Source organism: Equus caballus, chromosome 1 (assembly GCF_041296265.1).
Source record: "Equus caballus isolate H_3958 breed thoroughbred chromosome 1, TB-T2T, whole genome shotgun sequence".
NCBI lineage: Eukaryota > Metazoa > Chordata > Mammalia > Perissodactyla > Equidae > Equus > Equus caballus.
In genome coordinates this window covers 137,791,422-137,816,620 of record NC_091684.1, presented here as the reverse complement: position 1 = coordinate 137,816,620, position 25,199 = coordinate 137,791,422, and the positions used below count along the sequence as shown (strand labels likewise).

General features: G+C 35.4%; 1 protein-coding gene across 1 annotated transcript in view; it reads left to right on the top strand.

The window, feature by feature from the left end:
- PIAS1 (protein inhibitor of activated STAT 1) overlaps positions 1 to 25,199 on the top strand; it is a 110,665-nt gene that overhangs the window by 10,884 nt on the left and 74,582 nt on the right. The window contains exon 2 of the mRNA XM_023654887.2: positions 19,977 to 20,421. Within this exon, the coding sequence (XP_023510655.1) occupies positions 19,977 to 20,421 (445 nt within the window). The remainder of the gene's footprint in view (positions 1 to 19,976; positions 20,422 to 25,199) is intronic.

The window sequence follows — 25,199 nt, the reverse complement described above, 5'->3', positions numbered from 1 at the left end:
CCTCCCTTTTCAAGACTATGGAGGAGTACAGAGAACAAAAACTTTTGAGAACCTGAACACTCGTTTTGTATAAGATTCACAATACAGGAGTCTGTAGTTTAAAATGTGAATATCCCCTTCACCCTCTCACTCATGGCATTTTTTATAATTTAAAATAAAAGATAGTTTGCTTATAGTTAATACTTATACTCTTACAAGGCAGATTTGCTAAGCAGAAGTTGATTTATAGTATCCTGCATCTCCTTAGTGAAAATGCTAAGCACATTGAATGAATGTGTCCAAGTACATTACTTTAAATCAGTAGTAGTGTGGGAATTGTATAATTTTTTGTTTTCTGAAGCTTATGTCTCAACCCTTGATTGCCTTTTTTTTCTCTAGTAGGGGATGGAATAGCTTGGATAAATGAAAAATCCGTACAGATGTCCCCTAACCTAATTTTAGCCCATAATTTCCTCTTCAGTAGATCTTATTAGCTTTTACCAAATACCTGAAGCGATTGATTTGCATTCAACCTATTTTGTTTTCTCCTTTCACTCTTGTGAGATTAAAGTGGGACCTAGAGATTATAAGATCTAAATGCTTTTCAGTTTCTCTTCTATCTTTCTTTAGAGTTGTATTTGAAAAACTTCAGCCTCTGTGTTTTTTAAGTATCTTTTCCCAGGTTGTCAAAGTAGGACTGTGTATTAATTGTGTATGGTATTATATAGGGAAAAGAACATGTATTTTAGGATTGCCATTGGTTTTCACTCCTGAATTTGGATAGTAATCCCAGGAATAGTTCAGACTAATGGGAAAGATGAACAGTTAAAATTAATAACCCTTAATTCTAGACCGTTTTTAAAAAGTTCTTCGTATATGTGGCAACTATTTTAAAAAGTTTTTCCAAGTGGCAACCCAGCTATGCTCAATGGAAGGGATATTAGATAAGGCTTGTTTGTAATTAGCAGTGTTTGCATATAAACATAATGTGCTATAACTACTGAATAGTTTGTTTTGTTGAGTAGGTTAAACTTTGCTACTTAGAGGTTGGTCGATAATTATTTACAACACATTTTCTTGTAGGTAAACATTTCATACTGTGCTGAGTTGTTCGTTTTTTGGAGTCTGCTGATCCTAACTGGTGATTCTGTTGAATGTGGAGGGTGATACTGAGCATTGTGTTTTGCAAACAGATTTTAGTTTTATTTGTAGCTTTAGTAAAAGTGGCCCATTTTTTGTTGTTCAAACATCTGTCATCCTAACCGCATAATCCATTTGAAGTAATGGGGTCTGAGGGTGATGTGTGTTTGTGTGTGTAGAGAGGGGGTGGTGTGATGAGAATGTTGTGAATGCTATTGGAATTCAAAGGTTTTGTCATCCTCCATTGAAGATAATTCTACAAATAAAGTTAATCAAGGAAAAAGGTGATACTGATGTAGTGCAAATAGTTAAGTTCTTATTAATTAGCTATGGGTTTATGGTATTTGAAGAAGTAAATAATACCTTATGAATACAAATAACTTTTTTCATTTGATTTAAAAATTACTTGATCCTTTAGAATTTTGCCTTTTAGAGTCTTAGCTCGTTAAAAACATGGTATTGAAGAAAACTTGTTTTACTTCCTATATAGGTAGGCCTTTTCATGCACTTGTCTATTCAGTAAATATTTGAGTATATACTATGTGCCTGGTACTGTGCTAGTCATGAGTATACAAAGATAATTAAAACGCAATTCCTGACAGAAGGGAATTCAGTCTGGTGGAGAGATGGGCACATACTATCTTCTTAATTATCTTCTTTAGATCAATAATAGAGGCATGCGTGATTGATCTGTACTTTTTTACTTAACTTTGAATCCTTACATTCCTGAATTATTATATTTAAGAAAATTAACTGTATCTCCTCAGCTTTCACATATGAATGCTTTAAGTTGATTTAAAAAAAAACAACCTAGTTACCATAACTTATTCTTTTGAAAAATCTATATAAAGTCTTGTTCTGGGATTCCTGTGTCTCTCCCAGCCAGCTACCTGCCCCCTGCCCACCCTCCTTCCTCCCCATGGTTTTAAAAAAGAATCATTTTCTGGTTAGTTATTTTGCCAAGCTAAATTAAAGTAACCAAATTCTATTAGGAGCAAAAGGAGTTTAAATAAAGTTAACATTGAACTTTAGTAATAATCTTAGTGTTAAATCTTTGACAGATCTTAACTTTTCAGAGAATTTTCTCTAACGGCTAGTTTAGCTCTTGAATAAAACTCTAGACAATTGGAGGTGTGGAATATATTTTGAACAGTTAAGTTAAACATTTTCTCTTCTAAACACTTACCTTTGTAACATAAACTAAAGATGATTTGCACATGGTACAGAGTACAGAGTGACATTTCAATTCTTGAACCCTTACATGGCACCTGTCTGGAGATTTTAGGATCTTTGTTCCTGGTGTGCTCAAACTTGATGAGGAAATGCCCTGGTGTGGCTATTTTTCAGTTACTGTCCTAAGGTATTTGGTGGCCCAGTCTGGAAACACATGTCCTTTATTTCTAGGAAATTTTCTTGTATTAATTCTTTAGTAATTGTATCCTTTTCATTTTCTCTATTTTCTCTTGTCAGAGGACTGGACTTCTGCCTTTACCTTTTTTTTTTTTCTTTTAATTAGTCGATTATTGTCTTTTGCTCTTTGTGCTTGTGAATTAGTTTTTCCTTTTTTCTTCTTTTGTCTTCCTGTAAACTGTCATTTTGTTTCCTTTGAGGGAGGGAATATGGTAGATGTTTGTGTATGGTCAGTTCATATTTAACTGGTGGACATTGTAAACTTTCTGTGAAGCTCATAATACAAACTATTAGTATATGGTAACCATTCTTAAATAGTGTGCCAATGTTGAATTAAGATTTATATTGAGTAATAATAGAAATTGTGCTCTTGTCTGAGAGAAAGCTAGGTTGCTTTAAAAAAATAAATGTATATACAAATTAATATGTATAACTTTGTAGAAGAATGTATAACCCATTTATAGAAGACTAGAAAAACAAACATCAAACTTAATAGAGTATGACGAAACGTTGAGGCCTTCTTTTGTGCACCCTCATTCTGTCTCCTCCCCACTTCCTCCCAGGTAATTTGTATTAATAGGTTACTTTTAAAATCAAAACTGGTAGTGAAGTATTAGTTTTGTATATTATTTACTTGTAAGGTTTTTAAGCCCTTGCTTCTAATTAAACTAGTTATATCATAGTCTTACCAATTTTCAAATTTGGTAGCATTCTTTGAAGAGGAGGATTCCAGAGGTGGAGAGACAAGTTTTGGAGACCTCATTTTGAAAATATGTATAACTGGCAAAAATACATGCCCATAGAATCTAGCAATTATGCCTAATGATGTTTAGGGAGGAAGAAGAGACTTAAGTTAATTGCCACAGTGACCCACACTTGGTTAAGTCTTGAAAAGTGCTTAGTTTACATGTCTCCATGCTGTAATCCATGAAGAAGATAAATCAGTTATGAGAAAAGTTTGGCTTTTTGGTGGAAGCATAAACCATTAAAGTCCGTTATACTTTATATATTTTTGTTCATTATTTTGTTTAATACATTTAAAAAAGTTTTATGTGAAATAAAGATAGTTATTCCTTTAATGGGCTGTAGATATTTTGTGCTAAATCTTGAAAACAAATAAACACTCTCCCCTCCCCCTTCCTGTTGCCTGTTTCAAGTTTAGCCTTTCATATTGCAGTTTCTTTTTTTTTCTTTTTTTTTTTGAGGAAGATTAGCCCTGAGCTAACTACTGCCAGACCTCCTCTTTTTTGCTGAGGAAGACTGGCCCTGAGCTAACATCTTTGCCCATCTTCCTCTACTTTATATGTGGGACACCTACTACAGCATGGCTTTTTGCCAAGCAGTGCCCTGTCCGCACCGGGATCCGAACTGGTGAACCCCGGGCTGCCGAGAAGCGGAACGTGCGCACTTAACCGCTGCGCCGCTGGGCCGGCCCCTCATGTTGCAGTTTCTTAAAGCAAGATTCTTATTCATTCTGTCAGTAAAAACGAGTGCTGATTTGTGTGTGTCAGATGTTGTGTTAGATACTGAATAGTCAGATGGGAATGAAATAGATCAAGTCTTTGCCCTTGTGAAACTTGCATTCTAGTGTTCCGGTAAGTACATGAAAAATAGTTTGGTCCTCTTCCATCTTTCTGTATCTGAAGATTTATAAAGAGCACATGTTTTTGTAATTAGCAAAACATGCTGTTTTTTAATTTTGGAAGTTTTTGAGTATCAAATAACAATGTTGAATGCATTGTTAAGGAAAGTTGAGGGTTATTTGTTTTGTGTCTGCTTCTTAAAGGTAGTTTTTGGAGGAAGGAGATGTGGAAGGAGCAAGGAAGAGATATGAAGTAATTATTGTGGGAAGTTTGATTGCTGGCTTACTGGAAAATTTAGTAGGATGCCTGTGCCCATTGAGGTTGACGATTATGGATGTATAGTAACATCTGTTTGCCTGCGTGAATGCATTCTTCTGTCTGCCTGAGATGTAAAGTTGGAACCAGTTGAGTGTGCCAGGCATAGAGGGGGAAGGGAATTTTGCAAAGGAATATTTAGTGATGTACCATGGAATCTTACTAAAGTGGACCTGAAGGGGTCTGATGGATAGAGAGGGATAGCATCAGTGAATTGGAGATTTTTGTGAAGTTGAATTGTTGGAATGGAGATACTTAAGCAAGTCAGAATAGGAAGTGGTAGTTGGAGAACGGAGTGTTTGGATTAGTGATTTTGGAGGTGGTACAGGTTCTGATGGAAAGTTCTAAGGTGTAGCCACGGGAGTGAGTGGCTGAGGGTGGAGAGTAATGATGAAGAGTTAAGAAATACAGCCTGGGGTTTTGGGTTGGAGCCTGGATAATTGAGGCAGGTGCTGAAACCTTCGGTGAATGACAGGGATGTTCCAAAACGGCACTGTCCAGTAGTATAGCCACTAGTCATATGTGGCTATTGAGCATTTGAAAGCTGGCTAGTCTGAATTGAGATGTGGTATAAGTGTAAAATATACACTGGATTTCGAAGGCATAGTATGAAGAAAAGAATGGAAAATATCTCATTAATAGTTGTTTTATATTGATTACACGTTGGAATGATATTATTTTGGATATCTTGGATTAAGCAATATGTATTATTAATTTTATGTTTCTTTTTACTTTTTTAAATGTGCTAGTAGAAAATTTAAAATTACATGTTTGGCTTGCATTTGCAGTTTACCTTATATTTCTTTTGAGCAGTGATTTTCTAGAAATATTATCACCAAAAGTACTGTGAGGATTAGGAGGGAAGACATCTGTAGGGATGTATTGAACCCAGTAGAAGAATCTTTTGGGAGAGCAAATGGAATTTTCTTAGATTTATTTTCATTGAGTTCTCTGGTGCTTTCTCTTCTGCTGTTTTTCATGCTTAGAATTCCCTTCTGTCCAGCTCCTCTGCTCCTACCTCCGTTCCCTTTGCCCCACAGCTAGCCTCAAGAAGTTTGTCTCATTCTTGTGGGGGAAAGAAATGTCTAGAACAACTATAGTTACCATGTAACCATGTAAATAGTTAACAGTATATTCATAAGAGGAAGAAGTCACTTCTGGCTAAACTTATTTCTAACTGGACCTTAAAAGAGAAAACTTCTGATAGTTGGTGATTACAGGGAGGTTATTTCAAGCAGAGGGAACAGCATGAACAAAGGTAATGAGGAGAGGAAACGTTAAGGTATGTTTATGGAACACCCAGTAGATCTGTGTGTGGAGATATATATATAAGAGAGCAATGCAAATTCTGGGAAATTGGAGACAGATTGTTATCAGAACTTTTCACATTGAAATTATGAGCATCTGAAGCTCTACTAAGTTCTATAAAGGAAAAGGACAGAATTCTATAAGCACATGTAACAAGGAGACCTGACCTAGTTTCGGTGTTCGAGAAAGGCTTCTCTATTTCTGAACCATCTGAACTGCAAACTTCCTCCATATCCAGGTCTTGCCAAGTCTTTCTGAATGATATACCTTCTTTCCTTCCCATCTACTCATTATTTCAGACTCTCATAGTTTCCTATTGGTATTAATCAACGACCTCTAAATTAGGTCTCATATCTTAATTTCCCTTTTCAATTTATTTACTCTTCAGTCAGATTGACTTTTTGATTATATGTCAATCTCTTCCCGGCTGCTACATTTCCTGCAATTTGAAAAGCTTATATACCTTCCCATTCTTTATAGGATTAGGAACAAAATTCTTTAACTTAGCTGTCCAAACTAATTTATTATTTGGGTACCAGTAACATGCTGAGTAGGCACTGAGCAGAATTATATAATGTCTTTATTTGTGGGAGGTAATATGTATAATTGCTAATAGGTTTGCACTACCAATATGGTTCATAATGATTAAGACAAATGCCAGACCATCGCTACTTTTATTCATTGGCAATGAACAAGACACAGTCTGTATAGACAGAGCTTATAGTTTAGTAGAGACTAGACAAGTAAACAGGGCCTCTCTACATATAGCATAAGGGCTGTATTGGGTTAAACTGGGGAGCACATAAGAGGGTAAATTTATTAATGTTGTGGGTGGCCTGAGGAAAGTTTCCCCAAAGGTGATGACATCTGTGAGACCTGAATGAATTGGGGTTAGCTAGAAAAAGGTTGGGATGGTAGAGGGAGAAGAATTACTTGCTGAAAGAACAGCATGGATATAAAAGTCCTGGAGGATGGAGAGCTGGTTAAGGGAATTAATAGCAGTGGCTGAGACTTGATCATGAAGTATATCTTAGGCCGTGCTAAGAAGCTTGGCCTTTATCCTGAGTGGAGTTGCTAACCATTGAAAGGTTTAAGCAGGAGAGTGACATGCTTAGACTTATATTTTAGAAAGAGAATGACTTGGAGGGGGTAATGTTGGAGATAGAACAATTGAGTCTCTTGCAGACATCTAGGAAGAGATCATAGTAGTCTGTATTAAAGTGTTAAGAGGGACTTAGACATTTTAAGGGGTAGGATTGACATGGTAAATAGACTTGAGTGAAGGAAAAGGTGGCATTGAAGTTTCTGGATGGACATCTGGTTAGGAGGATGGAAGAATTGAGAGAAATTTGATATGTTAGGTTTGGACATGTTGAGTTGAGTACTTCTGGGACATAGAGGTGTTGCCAGAAGTGGATTTATAATTCAGGAGACAAAGGCTAGACTGGAAATAAAGATTTGGGAATTATTAACTTAGAGATGGCGTTTTGAAGTCATGAGATGGATGAGGTCACCCAGGAAGACTGGGCTGAGTGAAAATAGAGTCAAGAATTCTGAGGAACTCTCACAATTAAGGCCTGGAATAATTTTTTTAAAATATCTTTTATAAAACTTTAAATATCTTCTGTGGACTGCTATAATGTTTTTAAAAGTTTTCCTTTCCTTAAAGTTAGATATGATGGACTCTTGTAAAAATTATGCAATTACAGATATCTTTCACCCTCTAAATCTGTTTGGTTCAGGTGTTCAGTTAGTGAGAATTCAGTGGTCCAGAGTATTTTGAAAATATACGTAAGATTTCTAGCAGAGAATTCCTTCGGAAGTTTGAGAAAAGGGTTCGAGATTCAGCATCATCTACATATGTTTTAACTGCATGCAGTAACATGGCTGTGTTAATTTGACATTTGGTAAAGGTAGTTCGTATGTCTTATAATGTGTGCTCAGTTTTAGAGTATTAATTCTAGGGTGACCATATAATTTATCATCCAAACGGGGACATGTTTAAGAGTGGAGGGGATTTTTAACAATTTTGCTAAAGCAACAGACATAAAATGAAACTCCTGGAAAGCTTGAAGATCTTGTAATTTTTCCAAGAATTCTTCCTTTGTGAAGTGCTAAGAAATGAGATGATAATAGATTAAACAATAATAATAATAAAGAAGGGTTTTGTGGCCAAGTAAATTTGCAAAATAGATGCACAGTTAACATATTTCTTTCTGCTGGACTTATTTGGAGCATCAGTATGTTAATATGATTTGAGAAGGAGGGCATGGTGGGGAATTATAGTATCTTGAATTTCCTGAACATGTTTTGTTGCAGAACCCTATTTCTCTGAATGTCTATTAACACTATGAAAAGATACTTAATTTTGGAAAATGCTGATTTAGAATAGCCTATTGTTTAGATTAGAGCTCTTTAATGTGAAGTCCAGTCAGATTGCTTATTAGTTATAAATTTTATTTTGGGATTTTGATTGGTGATGTCCACACAGCTAACTGTATTAAAATAAGTAAATTTTTGGCCGACCCCTGGCCTAGTGGTTAAGTTCAGTGCACTCCACGTCAGCAGCCCAGGTTTGGTTCCAGGCATGGTTCCCTACACCACTGGTCAGCGACCATGCTGTGGCAGCAGCCCACATACAAACTTGAGGAAGTTTGGCACAGATGTTAGCTCAGGGTGAATCTTCCTCAGCAGAAAAAGAGTACAATTTTGAGGTTTAATAAAATAGACCCTCGGGGCTGGCCCTGTGGCCAAGTGGTTAAGTTCGTGTGCTCCACTTCAGTGGCCCAGGGTTTCACCAGTTCAGATCCTGGCCACGGACATGGCACTGCTCATCAAGCCATGCTGAGGTGGCATCCTACATAGCACAACCAGAGGGACCTACAACTAGAATATACACCTATGTACTGAGGGGCTTTGGGGAGAAAGAAGAAGAAAAAAAAGATTGGTGACAGATGTTAGCTCAGGTGCCAATCTTAAAAAAAAAAAAAATAGAGCCTCAATTACATTTTCCTGAAAAATACAGCAGTTTTGTTGTTAGGAGAACTTTGAGGATTGAATACCAGTTTATTGAACAGATTTTTAAAAAGCCTTTTCCATGTTATTTCTTCCAAACTAAACAATATGCCTGCATTTGTTTCTTCCTTTTTATCATTTTAGACTTAGGATGCACTGATAGGCATTGTTTCTCCTCTGTCACAGAATCTGTGATTTTGCTCCTCAAATGGAAATTATGCCTTCTAGACTTAGGAAATAAAGAATTGAACTTCTACTTTTAAGAATGTTGGTTGCTTTGAGCATTTGGAGAAATGCTCTGGAATTTGATTATTTATATGTTTAGGGAATGGCGTTAAGACTGAGTTTCTGCTTACTTTTCTTTAGATTGATTATCATAAGCTCATACTTGATTTCATTTTCTAATGGCAACAAAAGCTAAAATACTTTCTTAGCATAACCATAGTACATTTATTTTTCTTTTCTTGGCTAGTTTATAAATTGTCCTTTAGATATAACAGTTAAACATTTTTCCCCTATTTTTGTACTTTAAAAAAATTTACTCCTTCCTTGTCAGTAGCTTTAGCATTGCTTGTTTTTTTTTTAAAGATTTTTTTTTTTCCTTTTTCTCCCCAAAGCCCCCCAGTACGTAGTTGTATATTCTTCGTTGTGGGTCCTTCTAGTTGTGGCATGTGGGACGCTGCCTCAGCGTGGTTTGATGAGCAGAGCCATGTCTGTGCTCAGGATTCGAACCAACGAAACACTGGGCCACTTGCAGCAGAGCGCGCAAACTTAACCACTTGGCCACGGGGCCAGCCCCAGCATCGCTTGTTTTTTGTTGTTAAAATTCTGGATATGTTAAACTGGATGCTGTTAGGGTGTTTAGCATCAGAGGTTTGTGAGTAGCTTATCTTCCCTCTCCTCTACATATTTCAGGAAGAGTGTGTAGTGTTTTCATGATCGTCATCTTGAGATGTATTTTTGTGTTTATTAATAGGATTTCTCAGAAGAGAGTATGAGCATTTACTTAAACTTGATTTCACTACTATAAAAACTTTGCATGTAAATATTAATTGTAATGATCTGTGTAAGTTTTGCAATAGGTTAGCAATTTTACTTTACGTAGAATAAAGTATGTTTTGTTGGGAAGTTGTTTTTCTTGTCTATAACTAGTAGAATAATCAGGTGAAAGTATTCTATTCTGTGTAGAAAAGTAAGAAGTGTTATCATTAATAGGTTTTTCTTGGGATTTAAAAGAATATTTAGGCAAGCTGTCATTGCAAGACTTGAACAACTATTCCTGCAGTCTGGTTTTTTTTTGTTTTGTTTTTTTTAATATGTCTCTGTAGTTTGTAAGGAATCATTCCCAGGGCTTTTAGAAAATTTGTGTACATCTTTTTCTAAGTTTGTTTTTCCCTGAAAAACAAGTCTATAAATCAAGACTGAAATGTAATGGCTTTTGTTATTTTTCTTGTGCACCCTGTACAGTGTTTATTGACCCATTGTCTTAAGATTGGGGCATCCTGGGGAAAATATTCATCTGAATTCTAAGTAGTTGAACAGTCTTATAGGTAACCTTAAATTTTAGTGTTATCTGGAGGGAAATCTCTTACCATGTGCCACAGGGCTCTATTATCTTGACCCTGTTATATCCCAAGTTTTAAGGCTGACTTGTATGAATGGTTAAGAAGCAAAACTCAGATTTTGTAGATGGCACAGAACTGGAAAGAATACGTGAAATGACAGAATCAAAGGGAGTTAGTTCATCATCATTATCTCTCAGGCACTTACTAGGTGTCATGTACTATACTTAGCATAGGTGATATGGAGATAAGTGCTTGTCCTTGAAAAACTCAAAGTCTAGGAGAGGACATAGACTAGAAAGTCAATGATTTACAACACCGTGTGATAAGTGCTACAACAGAGGGTGTAGGGTGCAGTTCTCCAAAAGAGTTTTGAAAGGCTGGAATGATGAACTGAGGAAAAAAATGAAGTTTAACAGCACTAAATGTAAAGTTCTACTTTTAAATAGAAAAAAATTATATTAGAAGATGAGGGGGTTTAACCTAATAATAATTCGTGTGAAAAAAATCAAATGTTTTAGTTAATTTTAAGCTTAATATGAGCTACAACACGATGTGAATGCAACTCCCCCTTCCTGCTGAAACAAAACCATAACACATACCACATCCTTCCCCTTGCCCAAATAAAACAAACCAGTCAGCCTAAAATGTGAAGGCCTTGTTAAGTTACATTGTTAGAAATGCTGGGTTCATATTGAGAGGTAGTAATACTGCTGTATTCAAGATTAGTCAAACCTTTATCTGGATTATTTCATTCACTCTGAGTACAATGGACTGCAGAATGCTCAGGGAACAATGATCAGGCTGGGAAGGGGTCTAGAAACCAAACCAGTTGAAGGCAGAGAGCCTTCATTTTATGAATAGACTTGGCACACACCAGTAGGACAAAATTTAGAACCATTGGGTGGAAGTTAAAGGAGAATTTTGATTCATAGAGCTTTTCAGTAATGTAGGCCGCTTTAAGATTAGGTTATGAACTCTTTTCTGGGGGGGGGGGGGGCGGGTGGGTGTGAGGAAGATTGGCCCTGAGCCAACATCTGTTGCCAGTCTTCCTCTTTTTTTTTCCCTCCCTAAAGCCCCCGTACATAGTTGTATATCCTAGTTGTAAGTCCTTCTAGTTCTTCTGTGTGGGACACTGCCACAGCATGGCTTGATGAGCAGTGTGTAGGTCCACGCCCAGGATCTGATGAACCCCGGACTGCCAAAGCAGAGCACACAAACTTAACCACTACACCACTGGGCTGACCCCCAGGTTATGAACACTTAGGAGTGTTTTCAGCAGAGGCTGAATCCATCAGCAGAGATCATCAATTAAGGAGGTTACAGTAAAACTTCATACATTAGATGGAGAGTTGGACAGGAATGTTTCTAAAGTTTTAGTTTATGTTATATCCTATGATTCTACTACTTCCAAAAACATCATTTTCAAGTTATCTAATAGTGTGTGTCGTCGTCAGTACTCTGCCATTGTGTAGTCTTTGGCATTTGACTTTTGAGTCTGAGCTCCGTTACTTCCCAGCTCTGTAACCTTGAGTAGATTACACGTATTACTCTGAAATAGTTCTCTTGATACTTTTCTTCTAGGGCTCTCCTTATCTCTTTTCTGGGACCCACATTGAAGGATATGATTTAAAGACTTTGTTTAGTTATAGAATGCATTTTGTTTTTCACTTTTTGTTTTGTTAATACTTGTCTTTTCCTCCTTTTAGGCTTCTTAACTTTCTCTCAGATATACTGTTATATTGCTTCTTGTCTTGTCTGAAACTTAAATTAGATAAGATGGTATCTCCAATTGCAAATGCAGTGTTTTGTTTATTTTTGGTTGGGGCTGGTGTTGGGAAAGAATACTCAGTCTTTTATGATTTGATAGAATTAAAATTTCTTAAAGCCCTGCTTATTATTTTTAAATTCTATATTTTATTTGACAATATAATGATGATTGTTCTCATGATCATGTATAGTATGAATTTTTTAAAGACTCCCCTGTAGCTAGAATACTGAATGCAACCTACAGGTTTTGTTTTGTTTTGTTTTTGTTTGCGGTATTTCTTGGTCCTGTTTCCTTTATTTTGACTGTCACAGTTCCTTCTTACCTCATATGTAGATAAATAATTGTTGCTTGTTGCCATATCTTTTAGCTTATCTTATTTCTTAGTCTTTTCTTGTTTCATCCATTCCATGGGTGACTGCTTGAATAGTCTTAAACACTATTTTTATCTCATTTTTACTGCCCCTAAACAGGCATTTATTTCACCACTTGTTCACTCTGTATAGTCTGAATTCCATAACAGTCATTTAGTGCCCCCTGTCCCAGTGTAACACATAGTCTGCCCTGGCTGAGATTTTTGGTAAGACACTTGTATTGGTTAGTAATTATAAGCTTTAGGCTCTGGAGTCAGGTCAGGTTTGAGCCCAGTCTCCATCACTTATTTACTCTTTGAACTCAGGTTTAGCATCAGTTTTCTTATCCATACAATAGGAATAATGGTCTCTGTCTTGGGTTCATGTGAGGGTTAAATAAAATAATTGTTTACTATAATTAGTATGTAATTGGCATATTGTAAGCATTTAACATATATTAGATTTTTCACTATTATTACTCTATCAACCCATGTAAAAGACAGTTAAAATTTTGATTGAAAACATTGCTAAAATAGAAAGATTTCACTGACTATATGGATTGTTTGTGTTTCCTTAACTATGGAAAAGTAGAAGAATGAGAAGATTTCATTTAGTCGAGTTACATAACATCATAGAATTTTGAATTTTTAAGAAACCTGTGAGAACTTCTAGTTAATCTCACATTTTTTGAAGTGAGAAAATAGACCCTGAAAGATTGTGATTTAGTAAATTGGGGATCAAGTCAGTACTAAAATACCCCTTCTGTATATACTAGTACCATATTATATTGTATGTGTACGTAGCACCTAGTAGGTGTTCAGTAACTTTTGAGAATTGAATTAATATGGTGATTATGTGTGTCTGTCTCTGAAGACTAGCTTATCTCTATATGTTCATTGTTTGTTCCTATATTCCCTCTTTCTGCATACTCATTTTGGGACTGTGCATTGATCCATAAAGTATTTATTGAACACCTGTGTGCAGAGCAACTTTTTACTTAAATAAAAATTATATTTTCCTATCCTTGCATAAGAAGTTTAGTAATTTTAGACTCTGAATTTTTAAATTAAATTAAACTTTGTTCTTTTGGGTTTTTTTTTTTTACTCAGGAATATTCACCCTGAGCTAACATCTGTTGCCAATCCTCCTCTTTTTGCTTGAGGAAGATAGGCCCTAAGCTAACATCTCTGCCAGTTTTCCTCTATTTTGTATGTGGGTTGCTGCCACAGCATGGTCTGCCATGGGGAACCGAACCTGGGCTGCTGAAGCAGAGCATGCCGAACTTAACCACTAGGCCATGGGGCCAGCCCCTAAACTTTGATTTTACTAGAAAAAGTATTTCATCCAAATTTTAAAATGTTCTGAGTTGGGTTTATTTTTAGTAGTCAAGTTATCATCTAGAAGAAGCTGTTCTGAGTTGGGTTTATTTTTAGTAGTCAAGTTATCGTCTAGAAGGAGCTGTTTGAAGGATATATGCATATGTTTCATGAAATGTGATAGTACATAAAGGGGGATGATGTTTAAATTATCTATCAAAAATTGAAGCCATGGTATACCATTTCAACAGTGTTAGGTTTATACTTTCCTTAAAGGAGAATGGGATGTCCATATTTTGTCATTATGTGAGAGCTCAGTGTAGCTTGTGTCATAAGATAGGGATCAGGAGAGGAGGAATTTGATCAACTAGAGGAGTGGGCACTATAGTTCATTTTTCAGTTATCTTATATTGAGAAATAAATAAAAGCTGAGAAATTGGGTGGAACAAGCTTAGGGAGAAGTATGTAACCACCCTGATTTGCTGCTTTAGTAGAAACTGTCTAACTAGGTTTTCTGGTCGAACTGGGCATTGTTGACAAATTGCTAATCTAACAGCTACTTATTAACTATTTCAAACGGAGAGGATTAGAAATGATCCAGAAGTCACTTCCATTGAATGAAGAATCTGACTTTGAAAATAATGAATAAAATATTTTTGTTGTACTGTACAGGCTTTAATGTATGCGATTATAGAAGTTTTGACGATTGCTTTTGTGGGTAGAAAGCAAAAGTATAAAAGAAATATTATGGCATTGTTAAATGCCTATTTTGTCTATCTTCAGAGTTCATTTTGGTTTAGAGTTGGTTATAAATTGATACTAAAGATTCCTAATATAGAGTCTGCTTTATGACCAATCTTCTAAACTACTGCAGTGGGATATATGAACGAGAGTAATTATGTTGTTCAACAGGAAGTACTGAGTTCTTATTCACAATTTAGATATGACCTTTAATAATGTAAGGTCATAGCTAATGAGACAGTAAAACTGGCACTTTTTATTTAATTGCAAAAAGCACTCTGCCTACAATACATATTGATATTGCTTGAATATTCTCTTGTATTTATCTTTCTCAGAATATAGTCCCTCCCTCTGTAGTTGGAATAGTGTTCACACACACACACACACACACACACACACATACATACACGTTTGTGAAATTTTACATATCTGAAAAGGAAATTAAATTGAAATGTCTTCTTATTGAATGATGAAGACCACCCCCAATTTCCTCTCCCCCAATTTCCCTACTCTGCCCTGAGAACACTGGAAGCCAATTTTGTACTGCCAAAGCAGATTAGAGGATTCCTCTCTGTCAAAAGTGATTAGATAAAAGGAATCTTCAAAATACCTAGGTTCCTGCCTGATCATCCTAGAATGAAGAGCCCTAGTCTACTCACTCACACAGATCATCTGATCATCTTTTTAGTGTCTTACTCTTGGATATAAATGTACAGCTAAGGGTTCCCTCTCATTTGAGGAAAACATCAAGCCTGAAAGCAGAGACCAAAGCAAATAGCAAAAGAGAACTCAGAAGTTACAGAGACAGTGGCAGGCAACAGAAGAAAACACCAACAACCTCAAACACTCAGTTTATTTACATCCTCGGAGAGGAAGGAAGGTACTACATTCGTGAAAAACAAGAACACGATGTAGGGGAAGAAGAAAAGAAAAAAAGAAATATGCAGCAAACAGAAAAGAGTTCATGGAAATTAAAATTTTAATAGAAAAGTTAGAAGATAAAGTTGAGGAAATCTCTCAGAAAGTGGAGCTAAAAGACAAAGAGATGTAATATGCAAGAGGAAAAAGAAAATAAAGGAAAGTTAGAGAATGAGTCTAGGAAGGCCAGTATCTAAATAATAGGCATACAAGAAAGAAAATAAAAAAAGTCAGAGGAAGGTTATTGTAAGAAAACTTCCCAGGACTGAAGGACCTGCATCTCTAAATTCAAAAGACTCAGCAATAATCAGTTTATATAATTAAAAAAAAACCCAAACCAACCAAACAAACAAAATCTACCCAACCCCAAGACACAGCATTGTAAAATTTCAGAACGTGTAAAGAGAAGCTTCTCTAAGCTTCCTGAGGGGGATATACAGATGACTATGAAGAATTGGGGATCAGAATGGTGCCAGGCTTAAGAGCTACACTGGAAGCTAGAAGACAATGAGGAAAGGCCCTCAAAATTCTGATAGAACATGCTTTCCTGTCTAGAATTCTGTACTGAGCCAACCTCAATTGTTAAGTACAGTTGAATGAAGATATTTTTAGACAACACAAGGAATTAAAAAATGTATCTCCTATGCTCCCTTCTAAGGAAGTTACTAGATGAAATATCCTACTAAAAAGAGAAAATCAAGAAGAAGTGAGATCAAGGAAACAGAGGATCCAATATGGAGAAGAGACAAGAGAATTCCCAGGATAAGTTAAAGGGAGATTCCATGACCATAGTTATGTACCAGGCCTAGAGAGCAAGCAGTCCAAATTGGAACCTGATGGAGGGTTACAGAAAGAAATCAAAACAAATTTACCTGATGTATTTGAATATGTTGAATGGAAGTTACACTTTTAGCACAGTTTGCAGATGAATTAGCAGTAGTTACATAGAGAACTAAGCAAATGCAAAAATGGTGCCGTTATTGACTATATGGAAGGCAAACTCATACAAAAAAGGAAGAGTAATCACGATGTGCTTTTGGCTCAGCTGTGAATATTATTTATAGCCATAGTAATAACATAAACAACAATTGATTTAACCAAAAATTATGATGGGAAGATGGGGGTAGAAGAGATGTAACAGAGCTAAACCATTATCTTTTATAATAGAAAGTAATTTTTTCCTAAAAGTAAAAATTAAAAAATAGTCAAATCAGCCTACTATACATAGAATATAGTGAAAAATGCTAGAAGAAATAGCTAAAACAGACTTGAAAGTTCTTGCCTCAGGGATATGAAAAATGGGGGCAGGACAAGGGACATCTGTTTTTCTTGTAAAACTATTTGACTTTTTAAACTGTACATGTCTGTCTGATTAAAAAAATTAATTTAAAAAAGATGCCCCTCAGAATGCTTTCTGTACAGAATATATACATTTCTCAGGCATTTTAAATTCCCTCAGATTCTGAGAACTGTATCATTTGGGGATATAGAGTCAGCAGAATAGTAGTGATTTCTGGTAGCAGCAGTGGTTGATGTTATTCTTAGTTATAAATATTCATTTTGTTGTAGTGCTAACAAATGGGGATTTTTAGACACATGACAGATCAAAATATATTGCATTTCAACATCTCAGATGTAAGTGTTTAGTTTTCCTCTGTGTTGTCAACACTTTACATTGTGAATTGACTGCTCATGCTTCTTGGAAGCTTTTCGGTTGAGTGATGCTTCAGATGTTTGTGTTTCCCATCACCTTTTATTTAGTTTTTAAAAATACTACATGCTTATTACAGTCCTTAGGAGATTACAGCAGCTACACCAATAATAGCAATAGATAGCACCTCATCTTTCACTATAACTGATTGTAAGGTTAATATGAATCTGGATGCATTCTTTTCCTATCTTAACCACGAATTTTTTTAAAAGCCAGAGTGTTAAAGTTTGAAATGGAGATTGAGTGTTGAATAAATTAATCTTTGAAAAGGTTTTTCTGTTTCCTAATTAAAAGTTATGTGATTTGTTTCCTCTAAAACACAGTATCATAGTGTAAAAGCGCAACATTTGGAGCAGAATAGTAGTGTAACATTCAACAAATTTTTTAACCTTCCTAGGCCTGAGTTTTCCCATCTGTAAAATGAGGACAATACCTGCCTCATAATTGTGATGATTAAGTAGCCATCCTGTGAAAACAAAAATGAGAATTATCCTTATGTCATTAACTTTTTTCCTTTGACTATCAGGCAGGAGATTTTATTTTATGTGAACTGTCAATGTGTTTTCCCCTAAAAATAGAAGAATAATACATCTGTGCTGCATAATCCTTATACCCATCGAATAAGGACAAAAGCTGTCATCAATGAAGAGTTTATTGTAATCACTGAATTTTGGTTTTTGTTTGTGTTTGACTTAGGAAAAGGGAGTCGAATTGAAATAGAAAGACGATCTTCTCTTTCTAAAATTTATATTGTTTTTCCTGTAAAATGAAGTACATTTGACCAATGCCAACTTAAATTTATTTTTAACCCCTAATCTTTGAAGCATAATTCATATTATTTCTCTGAAAGCAGAAGCTTACTTATCAATATAGTGCTTTTCTGTTGAAGTCGCTATTCCCTTTAAAATTAGTAATAAAAATCTTTAAAACTATTTTGTACTCTTAGGATATTTTGGATAGTAGGGAGAAATTGATAATGTGCTGACAGTATAGTTAGTAATTATAATAATCTCTGATAACGTTATCTAAAAAGAGAAACATTTATAGGATTTAGGGTAGAATTTGTTTTTAAGACCTACATTATGTCTTTGCATACCTTCTAGAGTTTGGGAGCTCATTTGGATTTATATTATAGTTATGTGTATAACTTATCACTGTAGATTCCACCCCACCCGTTCTTCTAGTGTGACTTACTTGTTTATTTTCTTTATTGATTCATTCATTGTCCAGGCATTTGATGAGTTTCTGCTGTTGTCAGGCCCCAGTGTTAGATGCTAAGGGTAACATGTCGTTGTGCCCTAGAGGACCTCAGTGTGGTCATGGAATCACTTATATAAACAGAAGATTATAATTCAGCAAGATAAGTGGTAAGATAAAGATATGACAAATGGCCAGTAAAAAATAGTGAGGAGAGACTCGTTGGTTCTGGCAGGCCTAATGGGCAAAGGCTGACAAAAGCTGGACTTTGAAGAAACAAAGCATTTTCCAGCCACATAACTAGGGGAAGGGCTCATTTTTCTTTGATTAACCAGCTATATTGCTTATACAGCTCTTTATTCTTTTTCTCACTATTTTATTTTTTACTTAATTGCATGTTTTGCAATCCGCAAAGAACTTCTAGATGATCAGCTAGGGGAAAGTGTCATCTCAGGAGTCATGGTGGATTAGGGAAGGCAGCTTGGCTTTTGTGTATTGGTATTTGGTATGAGGTGATGGGATAAAACAGTTGGGGAAATAGAGAGCAAATGGTAAGTTTACCACTGTCTTCCATCCTAACACCTCCCTGTCAGTGGTGGTGAAGTGAGGATTTTTTGCTGTTAGTAGCCGTGTGATCCTGGGTAAGCCATTTCTTTGGATTCCATTTTCCTCCACTTTAAAATGAGTGATTTGGTATAGATGGGCATTTCTTGTTGGTAGTCTCTTGATAGTTGGGACAGAGGAGAAACTGACCAAATAAGTTTGGGAACACAGAGTTAAACAAAGTTAAATAGATTTCTTTCCTACAGCCTCATGCATTGTGGCATGTGGATTGAATTCCTGGACTTTTTAGCCTGGCCTTGCCAGTAGAGTGAGTCAATAGTATGTTTCCAGCTCCGTCCTTTTCCTAATGGTTTAGTGGAAAGAGCATGGACTTTAGAATCATACATATCTGGGTTTGAATCCTGACTGCTACTTAGTAGCTTTGTGGCCATAGGTAAGTTATTTAACCTTTCTTAACTAGTTTCTTCATATGTAAAGCAAGAAGGATAACTCCTTGTGGAGTTGTAAAGATTTAGTGACAACTCAAGAAAATGTCAAATGTATCTGGTATATAATGGATCAAAAAAGGTATAGTTTAAGTTTTATAAATTCCAGAATTAGAATAGAATGCAATACCTGATAATATGTTATTTGTACCCTGCCTACGCCTGGTGTTTGAGGTGGGCTGTTCATATGTTTCATATATACTTGTATAATTTTCCCCCAAGAAAACAAATGTTCTTGAGGGCTCATCGTTATCTTTTGCCATTCACATCGCACTCAGCATTTTCCTGGAGACTCAGTAAGTGCTTGATAAATACCTGACAATTTCATCAAAACAGTGGAGTGAGATGAGATGTGGTCCTACCTGGTGTATACTTGATCTTTCATCTTTACACTCTGGGGAGAAGTCAGTAATTTATAAATATCAATTTTAAGTTTCTTTGCTTGTTTATGTTAAATAATTAAATTTTAAGTTTGAAATAACTAGATTTGACTGTAAATGAGCTGGCCTTTAAGCAAATCATAAGGAGAAAGCGTTTTAATAAAGTATTGTTTATTATTGTAAATTATGTTATTGGAATACTAATGTTTTACGTTTTGTTTTGTCTCCAAGCAAATGGTTATGAGCCTTAGAGTTTCTGAACTCCAAGTACTGTTGGGCTACGCTGGGAGAAACAAGCACGGACGCAAACACGAACTTCTCACAAAAGCCCTGCATTTGCTAAAGGCTGGCTGCAGTCCTGCTGTACAAATGAAAATTAAAGAACTCTATAGGCGGAGGTTCCCCCAGAAAATCATGACGCCCGCGGACTTGTCCATCCCCAACATACATTCAAGTCCTATGCCAGCAACTTTGTCTCCATCTACCATTCCACAACTCACTTATGATGGTCACCCTGCATCATCACCGTTACTCCCTGTTTCTCTTCTGGGACCTAAACATGAACTGGAACTCCCACATCTTACATCAGCTCTTCACCCAGTCCATCCGGATATAAAACTTCAAAAATTACCATTTTATGATTTACTGGATGAACTGATAAAACCCACCAGTCTAGGTAAGATTATTCTGTAATGGTTATTTTGTTACTTTTGGGGGATACATTTTCATTTTAGAGTTTGAATTTGACCCAGTTTTTTATTCATAATGAAATTTACATTTGGTAGTAGCATCCAGATGATAATAAGGAACTTTCAGTTTTAGACAAAATCAGATATATAAAAGCTGTCCTTAGACAAAGAAAAAAAGTATAGTCAAGTTTCCAGTGATGATTGCTGACACAGTAAATATTAAAAAGTTTCCAAGAATATAAACTTTTAAAGTATAATATTTTAGATTGTTGATTGATATTTTACAATAACTCTTACAAATTAAAAACTTAAAACCCACTAATTACTACTAGCCTCTGAATTAAGTTCTTAATTTTCAAGTGTTGATGACATCTGAAACAAGTGACTGACTAGTTTTGATTATTTAAGTGAGTAAATGGTTTTAATTATTATAAATGGAGATTTGAGCTTTGATGTGTAGTATTTCAGTTTCACCTGACTTTTTTAAGTGGATGTGTGGGCTTTGTAGGTGCACACATGATCATAGTTATATAATACCAATACTTGAAGTTTCATTTTCTGTATTCTCATCATTTGATTAGTGTCTAGCATATTAATGGAATTCAATGTGTTAATCAACTTGTAATTTTAATTGCTATAGTGCTGCCTTACTTTATTTAATGTAGAATAAAACTGACCCTATTGTGATCTCTGATGCCTTTGATATAATATGTTTAACGTGTCAGACTTCCAGATGTTGATTGTTACAAATCAGTGGTTGACAGACTGGCGGTTGAGGCAAATCCAGCCTACGGTGTACTTTTTGTGGATCTGAGCTGAGAATGTTTTTTGATATTCCTAAAGGATTGGAAAACAAAAGTGAAAACAAAAACAAAGAATATGTGACAGAGACTGTATCTCTCTGCAAAACCTAAGATATTTACTGTCTGGCCCTTATAGAAAAAGTTTACTGACCCCTGTTACAAATCATTAAACATTTCAGTTTGGGGGATTGGTCAATGTTGAATTTGGGAATATTTACTGAAATTCTTTGAACTGGTAAATATTTGAAATACTTGTTTTAAATTTTTTTCTTTTCCTTTTTTTTTTTTTTTTGGTGAGGAAGATTGGCCTTGAGTTAACATCTGTTGCCAGTCTTCCTCTTTTTGCTTGAGGAAGATTGTCACTGAGGTAACATCTGTGCCAATTTTCTTCTGTTTCATATGGGATGATGCCACAGTGTGGCTTGATAAGCAGTGTGCAGGTCTGCACCTGGGATCCCAACCTGTGAACCCTGAGCCCCTGAAGCGGAGTGTGTGAACTTAACCTCTATGCCACCAGGCTGGCCCCCATATTTTCCATTTTTAATTGAAGGCCATATATACACACACACATATGTATATGTGTACATATGTGAGCATGTATATTTATATTCTAGCTTGTTTCTTATTAAAGACTGCATACTATTTCATGATTTAAATAACTCCTCTATTAAAGGACAGAGTTTTCTAGTTTTTTGCTGCCAAAGACATGCTGCAGTGAATGTCATCTGAAATTTAAAAGGAAAAAATATTGGTTGCTTTTATCTGATTCAATTTCTAGCTCTCAAATTTTCTTCTGGCCTTAATAATTAACATATCTGGCTGTTTTCATTTTTGCTAATATAAATTTCAAGTACTAGTGTGAATAGATGATGTTTACATATGTATCTAAGTTTTGTTATGAAGAGTAGAAATGCAAACTGGACACACTATGATTATATTGGGTAATATTTTAAATAAATTAAAGTTAAGAGAATCTTAAGTTAATTATTTTTTTTTTACTGAAGTACTTTGCTTGAATACATATGTTCATTTCTAATGGTCTACACTAGGTGTCTTTTCATGCCTTTGTAGCTTAACTTTATATGTCATAATTTGCATCTCATATCTTATTGCTTTAATACTTCAGGCTACTTTTATCCTTATGAACTTTTCGATGTGTAATAGTAATGGGTCAATATATCTGATTTTCCCCTAAAAAGATATTAAAAGAAGATAGTTCATAAGAAATTACATTGTTAAAGCTGCAGTTTTTGATATTTTTACAAATATCATTTATTTCCCCCCGATGACTGTTTTTAAAGAATAGGCAGTAAATTTTAAATAATTTTTCCATCTTTTCTCTTCATCTGAAAACTTATAGAATGCTTCAATGGAGTGTTTTTGTGTTACAATTTAGAAACAGTGTAATAGAGTTTTGCCTGTTCTTTGATAACCAGTAAGTAAACCCTTGGATTTACAAGATTGGCTGGGCTGAAGTACTAAAGTGTTTCCCATGAGATTTATTTAATTGAGCTTTCTTTGTGCTGTCAGTCTTCATTATTCACACATTCTGTTTTTGTGAATGTCTGCTGTCTCAAATTTATTTGTAAGTCCAAAGTCAATACAACAGTTTCACAGTCATTTGTAGACATGTTCAGAGTAGTGAAGAATTTGAGTTGACTGATGCACACTTTCCCACCTGTGGTTGAACAAGGTGACACTTGCTGCCTTGTTTTCAGCTCTCCTGCTGTAAACTCATGTCCTCTTTGTGCTCTATTTAGTGCCATACTTTTTGCATTTTTGTACTTATTATTGGTGATTTCACTGTTTAAAATGGCCCTCAAACATAGTGCTGAAGTTCTGTCTAACGTTCCTAAATGCAGGAAGGCTGTGATGGGCCATATGGAGAAAATACATATATTAGATCAGTTTTCTTCAGGCATGAGTTAAAGTGCTACTGGCCATGAGGTCAGTGTTAATGAATCATCAATATATATAAGGTGTCTTTAAACAGAAACACTCATAGAACAAGGTTACATATTGATCAGTTGATGAAAATGTTGTGATCAGAAGCTTGTAGGAACCTAACCTTGTATTTCCCCTAGGAGCAGTAGTTCAGTATTCACTAATTCATTGTTTATGGTGACTTTATGGAACATAACTACCACAAGTCATAAAAATCAATTATACATTTGAAGTATAATTTGATTTGAATGCCAGATTTCATGAGTAAATCCACTGTTTGTGGATTTCTGTCTTCCTTGACTGAGGTAAATTTTCAAAGAGTAAATACATTTTTTAACAGTGCCTTTAAATATTTTTAATAGTTGTAAGAATTTCAAAGGCTAACATTAGAGAACAGACAGCTTTGCATTCATTTGGAGTAGTCATGTGAAAGTTTCCTGAGTCATCTAAATGTTTGCTTTATATCAAATTTAAGCCAAATTATGTCTTCTCAAGGGATGTCTTCCCTTTCACGTTTTAAAGATCTTTGGCAATATATCTGAATAAGCTCACATCATGTGTCTGTGGATTAGAGATCTCATAAATTGGTATGAGGAATAATAATTGTTGACGCTGAGTATTATTTGTAATGTTCTAGTTCAGTGTTCTTCTAATTGATTATAGAAGGATACCGTATCCCCTCTTATCCAAATTGGAACCAATAGTTAATTGATAAAAGTGATGAATGATAAAATGATACATAATAACTTAAACATCTTACTTTAATGTAAAATGCATTAATGTATATTCACTTGACAGTCTTTTGATATAGGTCAAGGCCTTTTCTTTGAGACTGCTAATTTCCCAGTTGTAGCTTTTTTTTTTTTGAAGATTGGCACCTGAGCTAACATGTGTTGCCAGTCTTCTTTTTTTTCCCCCTTTTTCCTCTCCCCAAAGCCGCCCAGTACATAGTTGTGTATTCTAGTTGTAGCTCCTTCTGGTTGTGCTATGTGGGACGCTGCCTCAGCATGGCCTGCTGAGCAGTACCATGTCTGCGCCCAGGATCTGAGCTGATGAAACCTGGGGCTGCTGAAGCAGAGTGTGTGAACTTAATCACTTGGCCATGGGCCCAGACCCCCAGTTTCAGCTTCTTTAAAGCAGGGGGAGAATTGAAAGACTTGTGAAGCAATTTGAGTACAGAATCTGTTAGAACTGGGGAAAATAACTTTTTGTAGTTGTGTCACTCACCTAATTCCATTGCATGTTTTTTTAAGCAACTTTTATTTGGTCTTTGCAGAACATTCAACTTTTCATAAAAACAGCAATTCTTTCTTTTTGCACATGTATTTCATTGGTTTTGTAATATTTAAGTGTTATAATTTACAAGTGCAACTGGCATAAACAGGTTTGAGAATAAATACCTCTGGCTCTTGGTAAACAGACCAAGTAGTGTGCACAGAAGCACTGGAGAGTGGTCTGCTGGCAGGCACTCAGCTTGCTAGAGCGTCAGTCAGGATGTATAAAGGCAAAGGGGAGCATCAGTTAGTCCAGTTAAAAAGGCTTCTACTGATTTTCTTTTGCGCCATTTTTATTAAACTCTCCAAAGACATTGAAATTAGAAGTTTATTTGTTCTCTTGCCTAAGAATAATTCAAGTGGTTTCTTTTTTGGAGGAACAACATGGATCATAATTTTTATGATTGAATTTTTTTTTTTTTTTAAGAAATCTACTTTTATCTCCCTGTCCCCTCTTTGGGAGGGTTATAGTGGGGGGAAGGATTGGGAGAACTGGAGGGAAATAAGCAAATTGTGTTTTTTTGTCGTACAGTTTTATGTTTTTAGTCTTGCTTTTAGAACTCATTGCAGTTTAACCCTTTCCTCATTAAGGACAGTGACGGTAAAAGAATAAAATGAAACAATTTCACAGACTTTTTCTCTTAAATTTGTTTTTTTTTTTTTTACTAAAACTTGTCATAAAAATTTGGAAATTATCTGTAAACATGATCTCTTCTTCTTGTCCTCCTAAATTCTACAAATGTT